Genomic DNA, 21,602 nt, shown 5'->3' on the forward strand with positions numbered 1-21,602 from the left:
AATGATTTAATAAATATGGAGTCACAAGTTTGTGTCAAATTAATATCATTTACAGACACATAAGGGGCATATAACTTCCCAACTCCAACATTTCTCTACAATGTTGCATGATAATAAAAGTTCAAGAGCCATAATAGTTTCAGTGACGCCTGAGCCTTAATGAAGTGGGATATAGGCTTCATTGTGCTTACATTTGATTGCATTAGTTTTTAGCAAGGAAGACTTAAAAAGAAAAAGATGCGAGATTGCTTGGATGAAATAAAAGAAGGATACAAAACACAATGACAGTGTTCAGTTTACTAATGTAAATGTGAGACCTTTCCAAGCTTCAAACACGTAGACCGCTGTATTTGTATTGTACTTACACAGCAATGGTATAACTATATTTATTTAAGTAGCTTTTCAAGTTTCCTTTATCAAAACAAATAAATGCTATCAGCTATTCGAGCTATAACAGAAATTCCCCATAAGGGTGGGTCCAAGTGAACCCCCCCAGGAAAACTAAAACCCCTTAAAGCTTAAGGAATTTCTGGCGAAATCCACCTGGCAGGAATCAGGTCAACCATCCTGAGTGAAACCAGGTGCTTTCAGGAGAAAATATAAGCAATCTTTGTTTACTGTAAATTAGGAAACATCCCTCTAAGTGGAAACCAACATTTTTAATTAACTAGTCACTAACCACATGGCCCCCATCAATACTCTTCCTTTCACTTCTGCCCATCTTCTTTCATTGCATTTGCCTGTAAAAAGTCTTGTATTCAGAAGAATATAATTGTCCTAAAATATTCCTAAACTTACCATTGTTGCTGTCATGAAGAAATTCCATGGTAAGAGGGTTCCCAAACCCAGGATGAAGAAAATGATCCATACTGCTTTGTATCTGTGAGAGGGATAGAATGACATTCACGTGAAAGTATATCGATACAGTCACTTAACTTTAACAAATTTAACAATTCAGAACAATTTATTAAGTGGATCTTATCCAAATCTCCTTCTGCAGACAATGAGGCAGAAAATGAAAACAGCGTGACAGCAATATGCACTTACTAGAAGAAACTGTTCTTTTAATAAGAATTTCTCTTACTTGTCCTGGGGGGCATTGATGGCCGTCATGGCTCTTGTTAGTGAAGTGGAGACACGTGTTCAGTCAGGGTTAGATCAGGGTGGCACCAGGTCTGCAGTGCAAAGATAACAAATATATGTTTGCAACACTTCTCAAAACACTTTGAGTGTTTTGGTAATGCCATTTTTATCATCAAAAGCCATCCATCTCTCCTTTCTATATTTAGATATTTTAATAAGCCTGTTAATCAGTGGAGCAACCCACCAATTTACTAATGGGCTGACCAAATCAGTTAATACAGTAAGATTTTGTTCTAAATCAGCTCCAAGTTTAGTAGTTGCTTGCCAGCAGCAGTGGTAGAAAACCTCAAATAATACAATACGTAAACAGAAAACAACTCAGTTTCCTATTTTTTTTTCCTGTGAGCATGTCTTGGTCATTGCTAAGAAATATGACAAACCAGGCCACCAAAAAGTGGTTAAAACATAATTCAAAAAAATGTTGTCACACTGTTGCACAAAGTTGTGAAACTCCAAGCAAACTTGAAATGGGTTAGAAACACATGCATCAACTTGCACAGCATGTCTCTTACAATGTTTGAAAAAAACAAACAAAAAGTATAAAGTAAATGAAATGAAACAAGAATTAGGACAATTCACCATCTCATTAACCTCTAGAGAATACCGGTCTTACTTGCAGCAACGTTTACTCCTCTTTCTGCTGGTCAGATGGATAACGAATGCAAAAGCTCTCTGAGCTCTGAATGCTTCATTTTATACCATACAGAGGTTTAGTAGGTTGACACCCCACTGTCAGCTGTTCATTAGACTTGCCCTTCTTTGCATCTCCAGATCAATCCCTCTCTCTTCCTTTTAGCTCAAATGCTCTGTTGACCTCCGGACAACCCTTACTACAGTCTTACATTCCAAGTCTGCGTGACAAAGTCTGGAAACATCAAATTTCTTTAATTTCAGGAAGTAAATGGTAAATAGAGAAGATGCTTCTTTAACAAGATGTCTAATGAGGACTTCATCGTGAATTAGAAAATCTTCCCATCTGTTCTTCTGACTGTCTGATCCCATTTCTATAAACCCCGGTCTTCCTAATTTCTCCATCCATTTGCTTTTTTGGTTCCTGCTGTCTACTAATTTCTCACTTCATTTCATACACTCTCTCTCCTTAGTATCACATTTTTTCATGTCCATTGCTCACCTGGCCTTTTAAAGTGCAATTCCCGTCCCTTGGATTTATTTTGCTCTCCTCTCTACTTCTCCAACAGTATTTATGCTTTGTCTCCCCCCTTTTGTAGCATCTTTCCACCTGCGTCTGATGAAGGACGTGTGCAGACAGCTGTGAAACACCTTCTCCAAACAAAATAACTTTTCTTCAAAACAATTCCTCTTTAAAAAAAAAAAACACAGCAAAAACTAAAACACAAGATTAAGTTTAGCTTGTCTCAGTAAACAGGCCTACATGAACTATGAGCACTTCAATCAAGCAGCTCTGTATGAAATGCAATGATGGATCAGCAGCCTATTATAATAGGCTGATAAAGGTTTTAAACAATCGGAAAGTCAGACATCAGACAGCTCAGTAAATACACAGACTGCTCTATTGTAGGGAGGCCACACTACTACTTTTCTAGCATAACCAGACCTAAACCTCAAAGTAGATTTTTGATAAACACAGTAGGAAATTAGTATTTTACACCCCTTTCTTCTTTTTCTCTCTCCGTCTGGTTGTTATGGCAAAGTACCATAACCATAACCAGTGGTATTATAGACACTACTATGAGCTGAACTTTAAACCATACCAGCTTAGACCATGTCCCATATTCCTCTATTCAGCCCTTTCTCATGTCAACAAAATGACCCAGCAGGCATGAATTTTCTGCTGTTCCCACCACACATACACACCCACATGGGCACTTAGTAGTCTGTACAGTCTTAGTGCAAAACTCCAATTTGGCATCAGTCTAGCACTTTAACTGGTTGGATTTCAAGCAACCTTCAACTCCAACAATAAGCAGCTCAATGAAAAGAGATTTCACAGGAGTCCCAGTAAGTTATTGTTTCCTCCTCTAATGTTAAGATAAAAGAAACATTCACAAACAAGCAGTTCAGACTGATCTGCTTACCATTTCATCAGGACAGTGTTCAAATTAAAATTTGGATCAGACTCACAAACAAAAGGCCTGTTGAAGTGCAACATGCAGCAGCAGGGTCTGAGACTTTTTACTATGCTTCCCCTAGTTAAGCTCATTGCTGGTAAAATCATGTGTTTGGGAGGCATCAGGTCTGTCTGCAGCCTGGCCCAGACCCACTGTTATGACATCAGTGACAGACTGTAGTGCACAGGAGTCATCTTGAACACAGGAGTAAATCTTGATAGAAAATGTCAAGATTACAATTTTCTTGTCTCACTGACATACCTCTCTAACAGGGTTGTCTTTATTCTCAAGCTGACGCACAGAATAGTTTGATGCTGATCATATGATGAAGGGAAGGAGGAATGACCGCTTTCCCCCCTTCATATGGAATGTAAACACTATCAAAGTCACAGCATTTTCTCTGCCCAGTATGTTCTGCCAGGAACCCAGTAAGACACACAGTTTTTTAATCTATAAATTTACCGCATGTATGCAAAGAGCGATTGTGCTTGTTATGAGTGAATCTCTTGGATTCAAATGAAGAGAGCTCAAAACTTTAATAAATAAACGTATATATGAATGTGTAAACAACAAAAGACACAAACAATTATTTCCTCACATGGAAAGAAATTACATTATGTAGTGGGTTTATTAAATGATACTTGGATCAAAATTAGCCCATATCAACTCTATCCTGCCATCAGACATGCTGTCCAAGCAAAGCATGGGCGTCACAACATTTGAAAAGGCTATGCACGCGCAACTAAAAACATCCAGTGCTGACTCATTTGCTGTTAATGTGTGTCTGGTTCCAATTTCACATGATTCCTAGAATGACCAACGCATACAGGCACATAGGTACACACAAAGCTTGCTCAGTAGCTCTATCTGGAAACAGTTGTAGTACATTGACTTTTATTAAGCTGATACCCTTTCCTACACAGTTTATTCTGCTCTTTTTTAAGGACAGCCTTACCTACATAGCCCTCAGCTTCCCTGAACATTTCAGGACAGACAAACAGATTGAAACAGACTTGTGGGTGACCATCACTTAGTCATAAAAGGTTACATTACTGAAAAAAGCCTGAGAAACCACCAAGTCTCAAAATGTCTGGTCTTTGTTTCTGAATAATGAGAAAGAGGAAATTGCTTTGACAGTTAATAAAACATAGATTTGTCTAGCTACTGAGTAACTGGTCAATGCAATGATAACAATGTACTGTGACTCTGAGATACTTTTCTTTCTATAGAGATAGAGATCACCAGTTACCCTCAGAGAGCAGAAATATTCCTGAGATACTGGGGAGGCACTTCATCAAACTGCTCCAAGTTAAACTAATCACTACAATCACCACATAATACCAGTATCAGGTACCAGTCTGATACTGTGGTCATGTACTTGTACTTGTGACCATGGTCTGAAACAAATGCACCGGGTCCCACTAATATGGTTGCAAATTCTGCAGGTTTTTTTTCCTTAACCATTTAATATAAAGTTTAATATATTTTGGAGTTTGAACTTATTGGCTTTACTGTCAGCTTCCTGACATAATTATTTTTAGAAGCATTGTTGTGTTGCGATGTGCAGGGCAGGATTCACAGTTCATTAACTAGATGGACTGACAAATTCCAAATTGGGGTAGCACACAGTCCAAATTATAGCCTGGATTAAAATCCAATTTGTAATTTCAATTAACAGCAGCACATCAAGTTAAATCTGCAAGCTCAAGTTCCAGTCACTGTGCTCTGTAGTTGCCTCTGCAGGATAGATGGTGACAACTGATTTCATTTTGTTGCCAACAGGGCTTACTTGTGAATGGAAGTAGGCCATGTATTGTCAATCTGACGATTAGTAGTATTTGCAGACACTCGCCCTGGCAGTAAGTGCAATGCAGCCTAAGATTTTCACAACTTTCCACCACATACACACTCTGTAGTGTGGTGGGAAGCTGATCTCGCCATTAGCTTGCCAACACAGGGCTTTTTTCTCAGTTACAGGCTGGTCAATCAAAAACCTATTAACAGAAAAGAAAAAAAAAAGCTAAATAAAGCAATTTATAAAACTTCTCAATGTGAACCAAATCTCATTTCATGTATCAAGTTGACCTGTCAGGTTGAACAAAAGGACCCTGACAGGTGGCCAAAAACATATTCACCTCATCACATCCACAAGGACAAAGAAGCATTTGGGTATTCAGGGTCAAACCAATCCAACCAATCCAATAAGTTCCTCTAATAGACAAAGAGATACAGACCAAAAAGAAATACTCAAATACACAAAAACATTTTAATTCATTTTCTAATACCTTCTATGTCCTTAGAAAGCATTAAGGGGTAGTAATTATGTCTGTAATTTACACTATGCCCTCACCCCCCTCCCAGACTGTGATGTAATACAAAAAAGAACAGGAAACAGAGAGAGAGAGACAGGAGACTGATGTGAGGTAAAGCCTGGGGGGAAACAAAGAAAAACAAATCCCAAAGAGGAAGGGGGCACAGAAGGTGTCCAAATCTATTGTCTTTACCATGACCCATCCCTTTACAATCTAAATCATTTCCCACCATTCAAAAAAGGGCAGGAACAAAGCCCATCTCCAGCTGCCTGTCCTTTTAGATGATTCAAGTTAAGTGAATAAATGACTGACTGGTAAGCTGGCAGCAGAAACTCTTTTCATCACTGGCAGGCTACAGCCCATGGTAATGCTTTTAAATGGGCGAGACTGAATGAGCCATGTTTTGTGTATGCCTTTTGACTAGTCTGTTTAACCTGTTTCTAAAAAAGCTAATAAATTATTTAGGGAATAGTTTATTTCTTGCTTTGGGCATTGCACACTGCATGTAGGAAAACTTAACTCCTACTCCTCTAAAGTAGATGCTCGTGCACCCAGTGGTGAGTCGATACTGCTGTCCCATCAGCTGTCTGGTCGAAAAACAAAGCCACCATTATGGTGTGCTCTTCTCCTTCCCTTAGGGTCAGCACGGTTGCAAATAGCACGGACACGTGTAACATGGTGCCAAGCCAAGAAACACTCATTCAATCCGAGACACCCATCGTCACTTAGAGGACCTCACGTAATCCCCTAACACATTTTATAAAAATACTACTGAACTATGCCCAAAACTCATTAAAACATCATACACCAAATCTGTACCATGAGGTAACCAAACTCACCATCGTGTACCACTGGCACATTTAAAGTAACTAATTTCAGTCAGTGACCTACATAAAACATAGATCTGACATTCACCACTATTTAGTCACACTAACAGTCCAATGCTGTGGATATCACACTTTCTCTTAAGCTTTCACTTAAGCTGATGAAGCTTTGAATTTATTCTTTCTTTTTTTCCTGTGCGACTTATGATTCAATAACTAACCGCGTGCTCAGTGAGATCTCATTTGTAAGACTGACACTCACACACGTGTTTTTCCGGCTGGCAGTAAAAGCCATGTGCCCCATGATTTATAACCCCGGTGCATTAAGGCTTCAGAGGTTGTTCTAAAAAACGTTTCATTCAAACTACAACCAGCTGTAAAGAGTTTCATTTGACTGATTCCCATCACAAACTTACAGTCACAGTCAGTCTTACTTTAGTACAATTTCAACTATTTCAATCAGTAGCAAGTCTCTTATTGAACAGGTTAGCTGACAATTAGAGGATATTGGAGTGGAAACAGTCAGTCACCAAATTCTCCCCAGTTTCTGCTTGTCCAGAGTGAGTTTTTGCTGCTGTCCCCTATTTATAATCAACATAAACACAACATTTTAGAGCTGTGCAGGTTAGAACAGACAAACCCTCAGCATCTGAAGACATCAGCTCTATATTTTGGAAACTGTAACAAGCCTGTTTCACCACTTTCTGTCATTGATAAGAGCAAACGATTGATCAGTTAGTTAACCTTAAAAACAATTCGCATAATAGTTATCGTTAGCTAACTAAATGATACTATTATCTTTTCAGGGGGCAGACAGTTTACAAACAGGTTAAAAGTGACCACTACACTGAAGGTATCTGTTTGTAGGTGACAGTAACGGTTTATAAACCGTCTCTAAATGTACACATGAGGCACATATTCCGGCCACAGCGTTAAACGGACCAACTAGACAGCGAACTAACGTTAACGTGAGTGGTAACTAAGTTAGCTAAAGCTAAGTAGTTAGTCACCAACTGTGCCCGGCTGGACGGACCACGCTTGGAGTTGGCGCTAAATTTAATCCGTCAGTTCTAAGTTAGTCAACAAAGGGAGCATGCTGCCAGAGGAAAATAATAATAAACGTAATAATAAACAGAACTAGGGTCTTCATTGTTGTGTGAGAAAGAGATAAAATCCAAAAAGGAGCCCCTAAAAACAAACAAACCCGGCACCCGAACAGAGACAGAAACGCATCTAAATCAAATAGCTAACATTAACCGTTAATCGTGTTTTAGGACCAACTCCGACTTTAATGAAAAGTCGGTTTGACTCCAACACCCGCTATTCTCCCGAAATAACGACCCTCGAGTGGGTGAGGGTCACATTTGGTTCGTTAAAGAGTTTTAAGGGTCCTACCTTATCATGTGTCTGTGTCCTCTGTCAGTCTAGTCAGAGACTGTGTGTGGGACACTGTGCTGCCTTCATGAGCAATCGTAAAAAAGGCACATCCCACATCATTTCAACTTAAAATGCGGGTTGACTCTCCTCATTTATCAACCTGCCAGAAACACACACACACAAACATCTTCTTAAGCAGGTATTCTACTTTTTAGTCCACTGTATTGATTCAAATTAATTGGGTTTATTATTATACATTTAGATCTAATAACATACGACAGGTAGAAATCACAACCTAGTGATTATTATAATTCCATCATATAACAGAAATGAATATAAAGTGACCACTGTGCATAATGAGAACTTTTTTCTTATATAGATATTTGAATGCAGTGTAACAGACTATTCTAGACTGTCTAATTGTTATGCTTACTAAAGTAAAATAAATGAATACTTCTTCCAATCCTGTATATAGTATGGGTTTTGATTATTCACCTACATCGCACTGGTAATTGTAAAACCTTTTCTCAGGACTGAGAATTTCCAATCTTCCTTGAAACCATCAGCAGCTTGTCACTAAAAGAGGTGGGGGAATGTGATAGCATTTTGATGAAAGACTAGATTAAAATATTTAGTTTTTCTGACTACTGCAAGACCATAAATCCCAAGGGTTTCCAGATAATTTAAGTTAACAGTAATCTGTGTATTTGCACATGAAGGGATATCTTTGTTCATACCTAAATACAGCCCAAGGTTATTTAGACACAAATATTTGCCTTGAGTAGGACAATAATTTTGTTCACAGAAGGTTATGACTACAATCAGTTTGTTACTTAAGAAACATTCGCTGACTGCTTTTGCTACCATTTGTGCTGACATTCTGGGAGAAAGGAGGCGTGCTGAAATCAATTAAATGCATGAAGTTGAACTGCAAGGGTAGAGAAGTGAAAACAGCAGAGCACAGGTTCCAAAACCACAACTACAAACACTCACTAGAGAAACATAACTAGGGTGTTTTCTTTTTTCACATGAAGTCTGATGTTAATATAGGACATTTAAAAATGATATATAGGGTGTAGGGTCTATATTATAGATTGAATAGTACTGACTGAATGAGCCAGTGCTGGTGCTTTTCTAAATAAAAAAAAACAGTCCAGTCAGTGCAGACTGTGTAACAACAACACTGGTAAGGAGAAGAAAGAGTGTGACCTGAGGGGGTTTGTATTCATGTAACTGAGGATACACTGAGAAAGCTAGGGTTTTCCTGGTATAGATACCAAATTCTTGTGGTGTGAGGAACATGGAACAAATGACTTACCTCGTGTCAAAATGTTCAAGCAACTGATGCAAAATGTCCTGCTGGAAATCTGGCTTTTGTTGCCTGTAGAGTGCAGCTTGTTTTCTCAAGTGTGTTAGAGAACTAATGCCACAGTATAATTTCATTATACAACACATGTGCCGGTCTGAACCGCCATGGAGAGGCGTTGTTTATGGAGCATTTTGCATGAGTCTTCACTGTTTACTCATAAAATCTTCTTAGGTACACAGTTATCCACACCCCGTCTCCACTCTGTCTAAAAACAGCCCTCTGTGGTTTTGGACAGAAACACTAGTCTAGAGTTGAGCTGTAGAGGACTCAGAGACAACAGTTTCTCTCTGCTGGCCTTACACTTATTTATACATGCCTATTTAAATGTCTATTTCTTGTGGTTGAATACCTCCTCCTACTATTGCTCTCTCTATTTAGTAACTGTGTTTCTCTGGGCCCACAGAGTGGCTGGTGTGGCCAAATGAGAAAGTCAGTAAGCAGCTCTGCAATGTAACAGGACACAGCCTTGACATTTTTTTCCATGCATATGAGGCAGAGAGAGTGAGAAAGAAAATAAGAAAAAGCAGAAGGAAGCAGTAAAACAGAGACAGAAAAGAGAGAGAGGATGGTTTCTTCTCAGTGCAGTAAAGACAGCGGACGACTGCCAATGATCAAGAGCAAAACAAAAGCAGTGAAAACCGTCTGAACTGAAGCTTATCAGGAGCTTGCATGGTTGACGTATTCACCACTAACTGATTTCTGTGAAGCACCTGTGTGACAATGCATCTGCCAGTGGCGCTGCTGTTAGTCTCAAAAGCAAAAACATGCAATTAAACCAACCTAAGTGTAAAACCATAAATTACCACAGTGGACCTGGACTGGAGGAAGAGCATTCAGGGGCCTCCTTTTGTCACAATTGCAGGCATTTCTCTTGTCAGGCAAAAACCATATGTCATCAGCTTCTTCACTTCCTCCTGGTCTCAAACAGTTCCCTCTTACGCCATTTTTAGGCCACAAGTTTATGAGCAAATAAACATTGTATTTGTCTAATTCAAGAAAATCCTGTGAAGTCTGTGGCATAAGAGGCAAACTCAGGGAGAGGACGGGGGCATGACATGAATGGGTGGAAGTGGCTTTCTGACCACATACTGAGAATTTCCATCCATTGGATAAAGGGATCCCAATGGATGGTCTCTTCAAGCCCTAAATGGTTAGGGGGAAAGAGAGAAAAATAAACTAAATCCCATTTGGGGTTAAGAATTTTGAGCCCTGGCTCTGTTTAGGAGGATTAAAGTTTGGACTTAAGTAACAAAGACAGGCAAATGAAAAAACTCCTTTAGGGAGTTAGTGAGAGTGAAATCCCCCATCTTTACCTCTGTAGCCCCCTCAAACTATTAACCCAGTGTGACTGGTCTGCCAGAGTCACACACTAGTATTAAAACCCTGTCACAATGAACGATCAACAAATCGACTGCACAGACAATGAATTCCTCTAAATCCAGTGGCACATTTAAGGACAAGAGCTGTGTTCGAGATACTCCATTATGGGACTCACCTCTTTAAGTTTAGCGGTTATTAAGTTTAAAACTGTTATTAATCCTTGAAATTCTGCACTGAAGGTCGACTGTTGCTCACATTCTTTTATGCAACTCTCTGACTTTTATTTGGTGAATTCACTCCATTCACCTCTTTATTTTATAAACCTTATTTATACATAATTTTACATCCCATATGTAGTTTAGATGTATTAGGCTAGAGTTAGTAGCAGAAATCCTTATCAATTCTCATTATTTTCTAGCTTCTTGACTATTTTCTAGCTTCATTTCATCAAGAACAAATGAATGCAATCTCTAATTATAGAAAATGTACAATGTTCACTGTTCAGATTTTGTTCTGCATATGAGTAGGAGGACTGCGTGGGCAGGCATTGCTCTCATTTTCACATTCCTGTTTTGTTGTTCTTCAATTCAACGTCTGTACTAACGGTGTTATTCTGATGACAAATTTGAATCCAGCTGTTTAAAGAAAGTTGGTGTTAAAGTTTAAATCCCAAATATTCCAGCAGTAACTTTGTTTATGTTTAACATCTGGCCACAATCCAGTCAGTGACGTCCAACAGCGTCTCAGATATTTTCACTTCATTTTCTGCGTTCCCTCAGGGCAATCATAAAACTTATTGATAAAAAACATTTCACAATTGCTGCCGTTTATCTTGGATCACCACACCCAAGTCAGTGCTGCCACTTCTAATACTGCAAAAAAATTCAACCCAGTCAGAAACAACCAGGCTATATTCATACAATTTTGAGTTTAGGGTTTGAAACATGTAATTATGCTAATGTATTTGACATTTTCTACTTATTTAGTCAAACAACGCTGCCATGACAAGAGGTCTACAGGAAACTTTAGCTTTGCTGGATCCACCCCATACTAGATATTTAACAGCCCCCCCCCCCCAAAAAAAACACCACCATCACTGTTTTTTTCCCCACAAGTAATATTTAGAACACTGAACAATAGCTCTTTAATAGAACAGGTGTGTCTAATGCCATAAACCCCATCTACAATTGACATATTCATGAGACAGGTGTGACAAGTTAATCTGGTCACTCTTAACACAGCACACCCTGCACTTTGGCCCCATATGATAAGCCATAAGGTTTTGCAGGGACTAATTCACCAAAAAGGTCTAACTTTCCCCTTCTTTCTATTTGGACACTCCATCTTTAATGTGTCCATAACTGATTGCTTTTTTTGAGCTGAGATATGTATGTCTTTGTTTATTAGGATGCAGGGGAGTTTGCATAATTGGATGTTTTCTTTGTGTGTACATAGCATCACCTGTTAAATCCATTAAGGAAATTTGAATTTCCTGCTGATAGTTTCAGCTGTTAAACCACTTCTTTTCCTATGTAAATGTTGCTGTCAACTCATGACAACGTATTGTTCTACACTTCTCATCAGTGATTTTTATCTCATTGTGCCTCTTTATAAAAGGTCATCCTCCTCACTCAACATCCTGTCAAATCCCTTTAACTTATCAGACGCTGTCAGCCATCCTGTCGACCTGTCCAGATAGAAAATAATCAAACAGAGGGCAAGGTCTTATTTTTTTACCTTTTGGAGTGCTGCATTAACATGTTTTCTATGGTATGGTTATGACCATTTAACATCCTGTTTGCTCATTTAAAAACCATTATTCAATTGTTTTCTCTATGCTACGTGAGAAGACACCAGTTGAATTTTCCAGCCTCACTAATGCCAGCTTATTAGACGGTTTGCAACTCTTTCTACTTGTTTCCTTGAAGATCATCTGCTGAAGCCATCAGATCCACATTACAATACACAAACAGGTCTAACTCTTCAGAAAAGGGTTTTTGGTCTCGATTCCTTTTCAACCTTCTCTCAGGGGTCAATTAGCCTGACAGAGACAGCCTTGATAAATAACTGATGGCTATTATTAGTTTTTATTAAAAACAATTACAGAAAATTGTACTGACAAATTGGATCATTGAGTATCAAATACAGAGTTGAAAAAGGGTGAATAAGGGACTTAGATTCCCAGTACAACCAGAAACAGGACTTCAAACAATGATGATGTTGCTCTGTAACTGCTGGATACTGAACAAGAATTAATGGGTTACAATTAGCTGCTTTCATAGACAAACTAAAGGGTCATTTTAGGGCAGTCTTGCAAATAAGCAACTGCGTGAACAATAGTTCACAATATTTCCTTAAAATGTGATGATAAGTTACTGTTAGGTTCCAAAACAGTTATTGCAGGTTTAAAGGCACAATTTGTAGAAATTCAACATTTCTACAGGTGGCTGCTCCCTCAGTCTCAAGCATGTGAACTGGAGACACTGGGATTAATGGGATTAAAGAAACACAGGAGGATAATTTGTTGGGTGCATTTCATTTAAATTTTGTTTGTCAGGGTATTATGCCATATTGGTCCATCACTCTAACTAAACTAAACACCCAGGGAAACTAGTATTTTCATCCAGAAAGTACCATGTTATTGGTGATAAGATAAGATAACTAGTATAGATAATGGACGGATATACAGGATTGGAATTTTTGCATTCATGGAACAAGAGACTCTCCACACCCACAGTGGTGTTTTCACTCAGTCTTATTCATTTGAGTGCTGCCAGAATCTGAGTGGAGCTAAGCTATAAACTGCATTAGAACACAAAAGTTCATGTAATGGTAAAGATGTAAGCTGGCTCAGTCTAAAACATGCAACAAAACAAAAAGGAGAACAAGGGGGAACAAGAACACATTTGTTACCTATGTGCTTTCATTAAACATTATTCTGTTCCTAAAGTTTCCTAATTGTTTACAGGGGCTGTCACGAGATCCCTGATGTGTAAATGATCCACATGGTGTGGCACTCACATGATTAAGTGATCTCCTACTGCATGTTCCAACACCTGCATGTGAAATGTGTCACAGACAACAAACCCTAATAAGCACTCCCACTCTGTGATGAAAACCCAGTACACGGATCTGAGAAAGTGTCAAGGGTGGAGATTGTGTTTGACTAGAAGGGTGACATTATAATACTAATATTAAATTATTTTTAATTTGAACTTTGAACTCATACAGACAAGTTGACAAGCAGCATTTTACTACATTTCAGCTACGTTTTTAGTTGTTCCTCCATGGCTGCCGGGTCATTATAGGACACAATGAAAGGTGAAAGTTCAGTTTACACATGGAAACCTGTCAGGGGTTGGTATTCACAGATAAGCTAAGAAAGAATAGCCTAACATGAGACAACAGGATGTCTCTATACTGTTTATACAACACTTCTTTGAGTGAGGTCTGCCAGTTTAAATTAATTATACAGTGGACATTTTGACATATGTGACACTACAAGCATGGAGCGTATTAACATACAGTATATCAACTATCCACTTAAAAAAGAGGCAAGCTGATTAAAATGCTTGGCAAATATTTTATGAAGTAGAAAATAAATTTAGTGTTTTGTAGGGCATTGAAAGAACAAAAATCAGATTTTAGAGATCCAGAGTAGAAATTAGCATGAAAAAGCAGTTTTATAATGTCTTCTCTGGCTGTAAAGGGGCCTGTCATCTGTTAAATGTTTGTGTTTTAATAATATATACAATGGTTTAATGATTAAGGATTATGTCGTAGGGGCAGCATGGTGGCTGAGTGGTTAGCACCGTTGTTCACAGCAAGAAGGTCCTGGGTTGCCCAGGACCTTCTGTGTGGAGTTTGTATGTTCTCCCTGTGCTTCCAGGTTCTCCAGTTTCCTCCCACAGTCCAAAAACATGTATGTCAGGTTGATTGGTGACTCTAAATTGCCCATAGGAGTGAGTGTGAGTGTGTGAGGTTGTTTGTCTCTATGTGGCCCTGTGGTGCACTGGGGACCTGTCCAGGGTGTACCCCTGCCTTTCACCCAAAGAGAGCTGGGATAGGCTCCAGCAGATCCCTGCGACCCTGGTTAAGGAGTAAGCGGGTATAGAAAATGGATGGATGGATGGATTGTGTTGTAAAGGAAAAGAATACTAGACTATGATCAGAATACAGAAGCATAAAATTATTTACCTACTGCTTTATAAAATTATAAATGTACATAATGAATAAAAGAAAACAAAACGGGTTGAATAATCCTGTCAGAATCATCAACCTTAATAACAGTGTGTCACCAAAAATCTCAAAATTCAAATTTAATATCCTCTCTGAGATACACCGTTCTTTGCCTGCAGGCTCCATGTCAGACTACATATATATTAGAGTGGCCCTAAGAGCTCAACACACTGCAACTTAAGAAAACACATGCAAAAAACACGGAACACAAATACATTTCAAAAACAACTTCACCAAATTTACAAAGATGGGCCAGTGCTCTAGGCACTGAAAACACCTTGACAAGCTTCTTTTAAGGTCCAGCCAACAACTCATTCTCTGTGTGAGATCTGGGTTCCTTCTTACGCAACAGAAATATCCCTGAAATACCTCAGTATCAAAGACAAGGCTGACTATTGATTGGTTTTTGGAAAGACGTAGTGAACAGCATGCAGTCTGAGCTGTCCAAAAGGCTGAAGTCCTGCTGGGACTAATGTCAGTCTTGGGAGCTTGGTTTCCAGGACCACAAACAGAACATTTAAAAAATGGCTTTTGGTTTGACTCTTGATGAGAGACTCTTTTGATATACGGTCACTTAGTTCCACTGGTTTGGATTATTTTCTGACTGCTGTGTTTATTATGTGTAGGCAGCTCATTTTGTGCACAGTACAAAAAACATACAGCTACTAGAAAAAAAAATATAGCTCCAATGTTATTTGGAAAATTTGAAATGGTTAAACATATGTTTGTGATTATTCCTACGACATTCCCTCAGCCAACCTGAAGAGGTTATGTAATCTCACTCTATAAGGAAAAATGGCTCTCTCAGCCTTTCAATAATCACACAGAAACATTAGATCACATTCTGTTATTGTGAAATATGTTGCAGCTTTAACACATTTGTTGATTAAAGCCAAACTTACCCCAGTTTGCCTCCTCTCAACTCGTGAGAATGTGAGAATTTGAGATGCTTTTTTAAGAAGTAAAAACAAACCTAAGCTTTATCTGGTTATGGAAAGTTAATGAGACCACATTCCAAACTAAGCCAAAAGATAAGACAAATTTTCTGGACAAATATATTGTATAAATATTTGACAGTATTCAATGAGTTTTTTTTAATCAGTAATTTCTTTCAGACAACTATACTGTAGAAGCTCGCCCTATTAAACTATCCCTTCCTCTCCACCTCTTGTCTTCAAGGGCCTCATTTATAAACGTGGCCTACACCCAACACAAGCCCTAAAGTGGCCTAAGTCACTTCCCCAGGCCGTGATTTATAAAAAACAACGTCCAGGGCAGAATGTGCCACCTGTCAGTGAACTCTGACCCACGCACATTGTGTGTGGACAACTGGCAACACAGAGCTGAGGTGGTGGGACTTAAATCTGATTGTAGAGATTAAACAATTAAGTATTCTGTCACATGTCATACGATAAAAATGATAATATTCTACTCAGAACTGTCTATATATACCATCTAATGTCTGGAAATACAGCCATTAAACTCTCGCCTAGTCATTACACACTGCACCTCATGATCAGCCCTAATTATAACGCTGTTGATAACAAATCATTCATGAAGAAACACGTGTTCGCCTCTCAGCCTGCACTCTGCTCATTATTGGTAAAGGAGTACAAAGATGTAATGTACCTTGAGATCGGATCATATTTTCTCAGGTTGTGCTGCCGGACACAGTAACTGCAGCAGCGACACGGGGCCACTCGCGATGCTTCTTCTCATTAGTGATCCTGCTGCTTTGGTCGCTTTCCACCTCCACCTCCTTACAAATGTCCCTGTCTCAGTGTCTGGACCTGCGTTTCTTTGGTTTTTGTCTCACCTGTCGCCAGGACTCAACTTAGCGAAACAATAATTGCATCCCAGGCTTGTTAAGAGGCGGGTCAGCATTGTTGAAATGATTTGCACTGGCATTACATTTCTGGTTAAGATGGGAGTGTGCAGGGTTGGATATGAGCCTGGTGCACGTGTGCACAGCTCTAGGTGCCCTGTGACTAAAAAAGTAAACACTGCTTATAGGTGTGCGTGCGCACGGTTTTATAAGTCGGAATATTTTTGGGCGTTGGGCACACGTACACGTTTAGTAATGATCCTATGCACAGTTTTAGAAATGAAACTCTTGGTTACAAAAGAAGCAAACTTAAAGACGCTACTCTGAGCTTTGGGAAACATTTAACATTTTATTGACTCAACAATTAACCACATAATCAAATAAACAAACTGCAGTCTTCTGTTATTTACTTTTTTCTTTTGCCCTCAGTCACTCTCTGTGTTTCTTCAGTCGTCATGACCTTGTGTATAGAAACACGATACTTTTGGCGTTTCAGTCTTGGTCACCTGGTTTCACTCCACTGCATCATATTACCCTGCTACATGCTGCTGGCCCTGTCTGGTTTTCAGAGAGAACTTTCTAATTATAGTGGTCTAGTTGTCTCAGGACACACTGTCCTGCTGACAGATCTGGTGTTCAAGAGCATAAGCAAAAAGGGACAGTAAGACTGAGTGAGGCAACACTACAAAGTCAGTTCAGTATCTTGCTGAAAAACAGTCCTAATGATAAGGTCATCAGGGGTTTGGGCTTGAGATGGTGAATTTATGACATTAATCCTGTATTACAAACTGGAGGTGTTGGAGCTGAGAGATGTAGATGTTCACCAAGCAGGGAGAGCTTAACAAAAAGATGCTACTATTTGCTGCTTTATAGGTCAAAGCAAAATATAAAAGTCAGGATATCTCTGTCTCTGCTGCTTTGACTGATCATTCCTCTGAGTTGTATCACTTTTTGAAGGTGCAAAGACAATTACTGACGTCTCCTAAATTCTTTAGTCTGACAAATGTCAGAAAATGAACCAGCTTTTTTGTCTAAATTACAGTTAAACTCCAAACAGATTGAGTTTATAGTTTATTTTTATTTCATTTGTAGGTAAACACGTACAATATTACAAATAAATATTACCATTTGAAGTACTGTACCAGAGTTAGATTAAAGTTTATTTTCAACTGCAGTCCCTTGGCATGCCACAAAACAAGCACATGCGCGCGCGCGCGCACACACACACACACACAGCACTAAAACTAGAACAGAGAACTTATCAGTTTTGACTTTAAAGCTATTGATAGAGTCTTTATGTCATCAGGAAAAGGTATTCTCCTGAGACGTGGCTTAATGATGTAAGAGGTAGAAAAAGGATTGTTTCTAATAATTTTTAGTTGATAAATCACTTAAACGAATTAACCAGTTACTAAAAATATTATTCATTAATTTCTGTGAAGATTCTCAGTCGTCCAGGTGAAGAAGCTGAGTTATGGCAACTGCACTTGTAGATTTTAGGTTGAAACATTTCACCACTAATCAAGTTCTTTCTTCTGTCTAAGAGAAAGCTGCTGGTAGAAATCTTAAATTTATCTTTCAGTTTGGGTTCACTCCACTCCTAGCCTAGATAGGCTCGATAGGAGGACTAAGTAAGTAGAGCGAGACTCAGACCTAGACTTCTGGTTGGTTTCTCTTCACACCTGGTCTGAATCAAGGGATCACCAGGTTTTTCCTCTGTGGATCTCAAGTCTCCTCTTGTTCACTTGTCTTTGTGCCAGATCAAGTGGAAAACTCCTCCCTTAACTTAGGTTGGGGACTTAGACACAACTTATCTTCAATCTACCAGGCTGGCCTATCATCTGTTCCCAGAGAGTTTAGGTACTCCTCCCATGTAACCAACCCAGAAGAGTGAGTCTAACGAGTCTCGCCCTATTTCCATAGTTCACCTAATAAAACAATTCAGCCCACAGGTGCAGTAAAACCAACCTGAAAGATAAATTTGAGATTTCTACCAGCTTCCCTTAGACTAAAGAAGCCACTTGATCAGTGGTGAAACATTTCGACCTAACTTCTAGCAGTCCAGTTGCCAGGCCTCAGCTTTTAGATCATTTATTAATGGGCAGCTACTTGATTATCGATTAGTGTTTCAGCTCTAGACGCTCCAGTTTCTTGAACTTGAGCTAACCATGTTAAACTCTTTACACGCCCAACATATGGTGGAATGTGACGTCACCACATCAGTATATCACTGAGAGCAGCAGTGTCCCCAAAACAAGAGCACCACTGATAAGCAAGCTGCTTCAAAATGCATCATGCACAATCCACCATTGTAAGAGTCAGTGTGAGGAGAGTGCACTATGTGTGTGTGTTTGTGTGTGTGTGTGTGTACTGAAAACTGAACACTGAAACAGTGTTTATATAATACAGTTGTGGTTTTGGCTCAGTGGGGTCTATTCTTGGACCTCTTTCATGCTGTCTCCTGCTGTGGAGTGTGTGAGTGTGTGAGGAGGATCTATAGTCTCACACTGTCACCTGCTGTGATGTTTCAACTCAGACTCTGTACAAGTCTCAGTCTCTTGCCCAGTGAAACTTTGAGTCCAACGCGGGTCAGCTTTCAACTTCCGCTGCAGCTATCACAACATGTACGCTGGGTCATTGACACAGAGACAGATTCAGGTCGCAATGGACTATTAAAGCAGCAACATACGCTCCTGTTCACGCATTAGACTGATTTTCTGATTTAACACATCAAAAGTCTCGACTCATTAACACACAAACCTGACGCATGTTCAGCACCGTGCGCTGCTGGAGACGCGACGCTCCAGTTACATCCAACTGGCGCACTGCGACTTTTTGTGACCATTTGACCTTCTGGAGCTGCACCAGCTCAAGAAAATCATCAATGTGCTGAACCTGCTTTTTTGATTTGCTTAACAACATGCACTTTGTGAGCATCTCCCCCACGGCTAAACCCCGAGTACGGTATTTTTGTCAGGATGTGTCAGCAGTCTGAACAGTCTTTCATTTCTACCCATCTATTCACGTGTGAAGGACGCAGACTTACCCTTAGGACGCAGACTTAGCCCAGCCGGGCTACGCCCTCACATACGAGCAGCATCGCAGACAGGAACCATCATGTTTGCATCCGTCTGCTTGTCTCGTCTCATTCAGAATAACTCACCGCTGCGCATTCATGAAGTTGGCACAGAGCACGAGTGCGGGGCTGCAGGGTGGGAGGGGGGGGGGTGTTTGACTGATATCTGACAGACTGGAGACCAGCTAGTCCCTTTAAACTTTTACAATTAAGAAACCAGATTATGGCCAGACCATGAGCCAGAGAGGGAGGAGAGATCGCGTCAAAAGGTTTTGATTCATCGAGCAACAATTCAGACCAGCTGCTAATAGAGCGGAACGTTAATGATCAGCAATGAGTAGACATCCATCCATCCAGCTCTAACTCTTTTCCTGTAGAGCAGGGGTCATTACCTGGATCAGGTATGTTCAGTGAGTCAGAAGCTGGAAGGCCAGGACCAGTTGGAAAATAAACAGAGCAGCGGCTCCTGGGGCAGATCCCAGATGACAGATAAATACATTCATGGTTAAGTTCACACCCAAAGACAATTTACCCAGTTAACCTAACCTTTATGTTTTTGGACAGTGGGAGGAAACCAGAGTGTCTGGAGGAAACACCACAGGACATCAAATCTCCATGCTGGTAAATACAGATTAAGTAAGAGATGACTGTCTCTCCTTAAGATCTGGAGCCCATCTGATGATCACTGTTGTAAAAAAAAAAAAAAAAAAAAGGGAGGAGGTGAGTTGTTCAATGTTGTTGTCAGCTGCACTGAAACATCGGCAACAACCAAGTTCACTTTGTGGATCTTAAATCTGGCATTTTTCACATGTGCATTCAAATTTGTATTAACGTTCCTGTAAAATCATGCAGTAAACCACACTAATAAATAAGGTAATAGATGACAGGCACAAGTGTGCGGTGGTATGTGAGGAAACAACTGTGTTGGAAATCTTCCCATGGTTAGAACTGCAGCAGCACTGTCACTCATTCTCTCTGCTTTTAATAGCAAAGTAGGACAGGTCCAGCATGTGATTTATACATACTGGGATTAGCAACAGAAAGTAAACAATAAGGCAAATGTATCCCCTGGCCTTCCTCAAGGTTTTCTCTAAAAACAAACTTCAACTGTCTTCAAGTTTATACCAAGGCTCTGAAACATTTACTACAGGAACGTTATTCCTTAGGCTGAAAAATAAAAACATAAATCCACAGCAACATCATTCTTCCTGTCTGACAGTGTCTTCTCCCACTGACTCCCACATTTAAAACATATGTGTGGTAATAATGAAATATGGAAAGAACTCTGGAAATGCCTAGCCTGTCTAACAACATATTTCCATTGCCTAATACCCTGCTTGTCTGTGTGCATCTGCATGTTTCAGCTCAGCTCCTTCTGGAGAATGTGTACCAGATGTTTGTTGCTCTGCTCCACACCAAATCCAACAGGAGGATGATCATGTCAGATCTCCCCCACTATCCACCTCCTTTGGAAAACAGTAATTCACTGACCCAGTTATGTGTTTCTGGTTGCCAGTGAAATTCTTTGCAACAGTTTGTGGGCGCTAAATGTCACTTTTCATACATACTGCACACACAGAAAAACTGCCAATGTAACCTCTGTTCTTCTGTGTTCACAAAAAGAAAATCCCAGAAATTCCCTTGAGTAGGTTTCACATAACTGCACAAAAGATTAACTTCTTGACCTCTTTTTTTTTTTTTTTAGAAAAGTATGGGGCAATTTGCTCAAATAATTCTGGGACAAATATAACTGTAAATACAAACACATATACAGGACAGAAGTATAACAACACAGTGAAATTCAGACAACTTTGGTCCACAGTTTACTGGTAATTCAACCAGACTAAGACACTGACAAATCATCTGATTAGATTTGACTCATTAATCCCCCAATAACGCCTGACATGTAGGAAACTGTTCCCAAGGTGCAGGGCGTTTGCTTGTGATCTTGTGTCCTTAGGGATGGTTGCATAACCACATTGGTGTAGTTGGTTTTAGGCTTGAGGATCACTGGCCTGATTAGCTCT

General features: G+C 39.6%; 1 protein-coding gene across 7 annotated transcripts in view; it reads right to left on the bottom strand.

The window, feature by feature from the left end:
- LOC113131715 (equilibrative nucleoside transporter 1-like) overlaps positions 1-19,696 on the bottom strand; it is a 28,760-nt gene extending 9,064 nt beyond the window's left edge. For 2 of the 7 annotated variants that reach the window (XM_026309293.1, XM_026309288.2), the window contains exons 1-4: positions 19,546-19,693; positions 7,765-7,906; positions 1,085-1,175; positions 799-880 (exon numbers count right to left, since the gene is read on the bottom strand). In XM_026309293.1, the coding sequence (XP_026165078.1) occupies positions 799-880; positions 1,085-1,113 (111 nt within the window). In that variant the 5' untranslated portion in view covers positions 1,114-1,175; positions 7,765-7,906; positions 19,546-19,693. Of the gene's footprint in view, positions 1-798; positions 881-1,047; positions 1,176-1,756; positions 1,779-2,275; positions 2,408-7,764; positions 7,907-16,303; positions 16,526-19,545 lie in introns of those variants that run through there. The other 5 variants (XM_026309289.1, XM_026309290.2, XM_026309292.1 and 2 more) reach the window with 5 other exon arrangements.
- Between the last annotated feature and the right edge of the window lie 1,906 nt (positions 19,697-21,602).

Source organism: Mastacembelus armatus, chromosome 15 (assembly GCF_900324485.2).
Source record: "Mastacembelus armatus chromosome 15, fMasArm1.2, whole genome shotgun sequence".
NCBI lineage: Eukaryota > Metazoa > Chordata > Actinopteri > Synbranchiformes > Mastacembelidae > Mastacembelus > Mastacembelus armatus.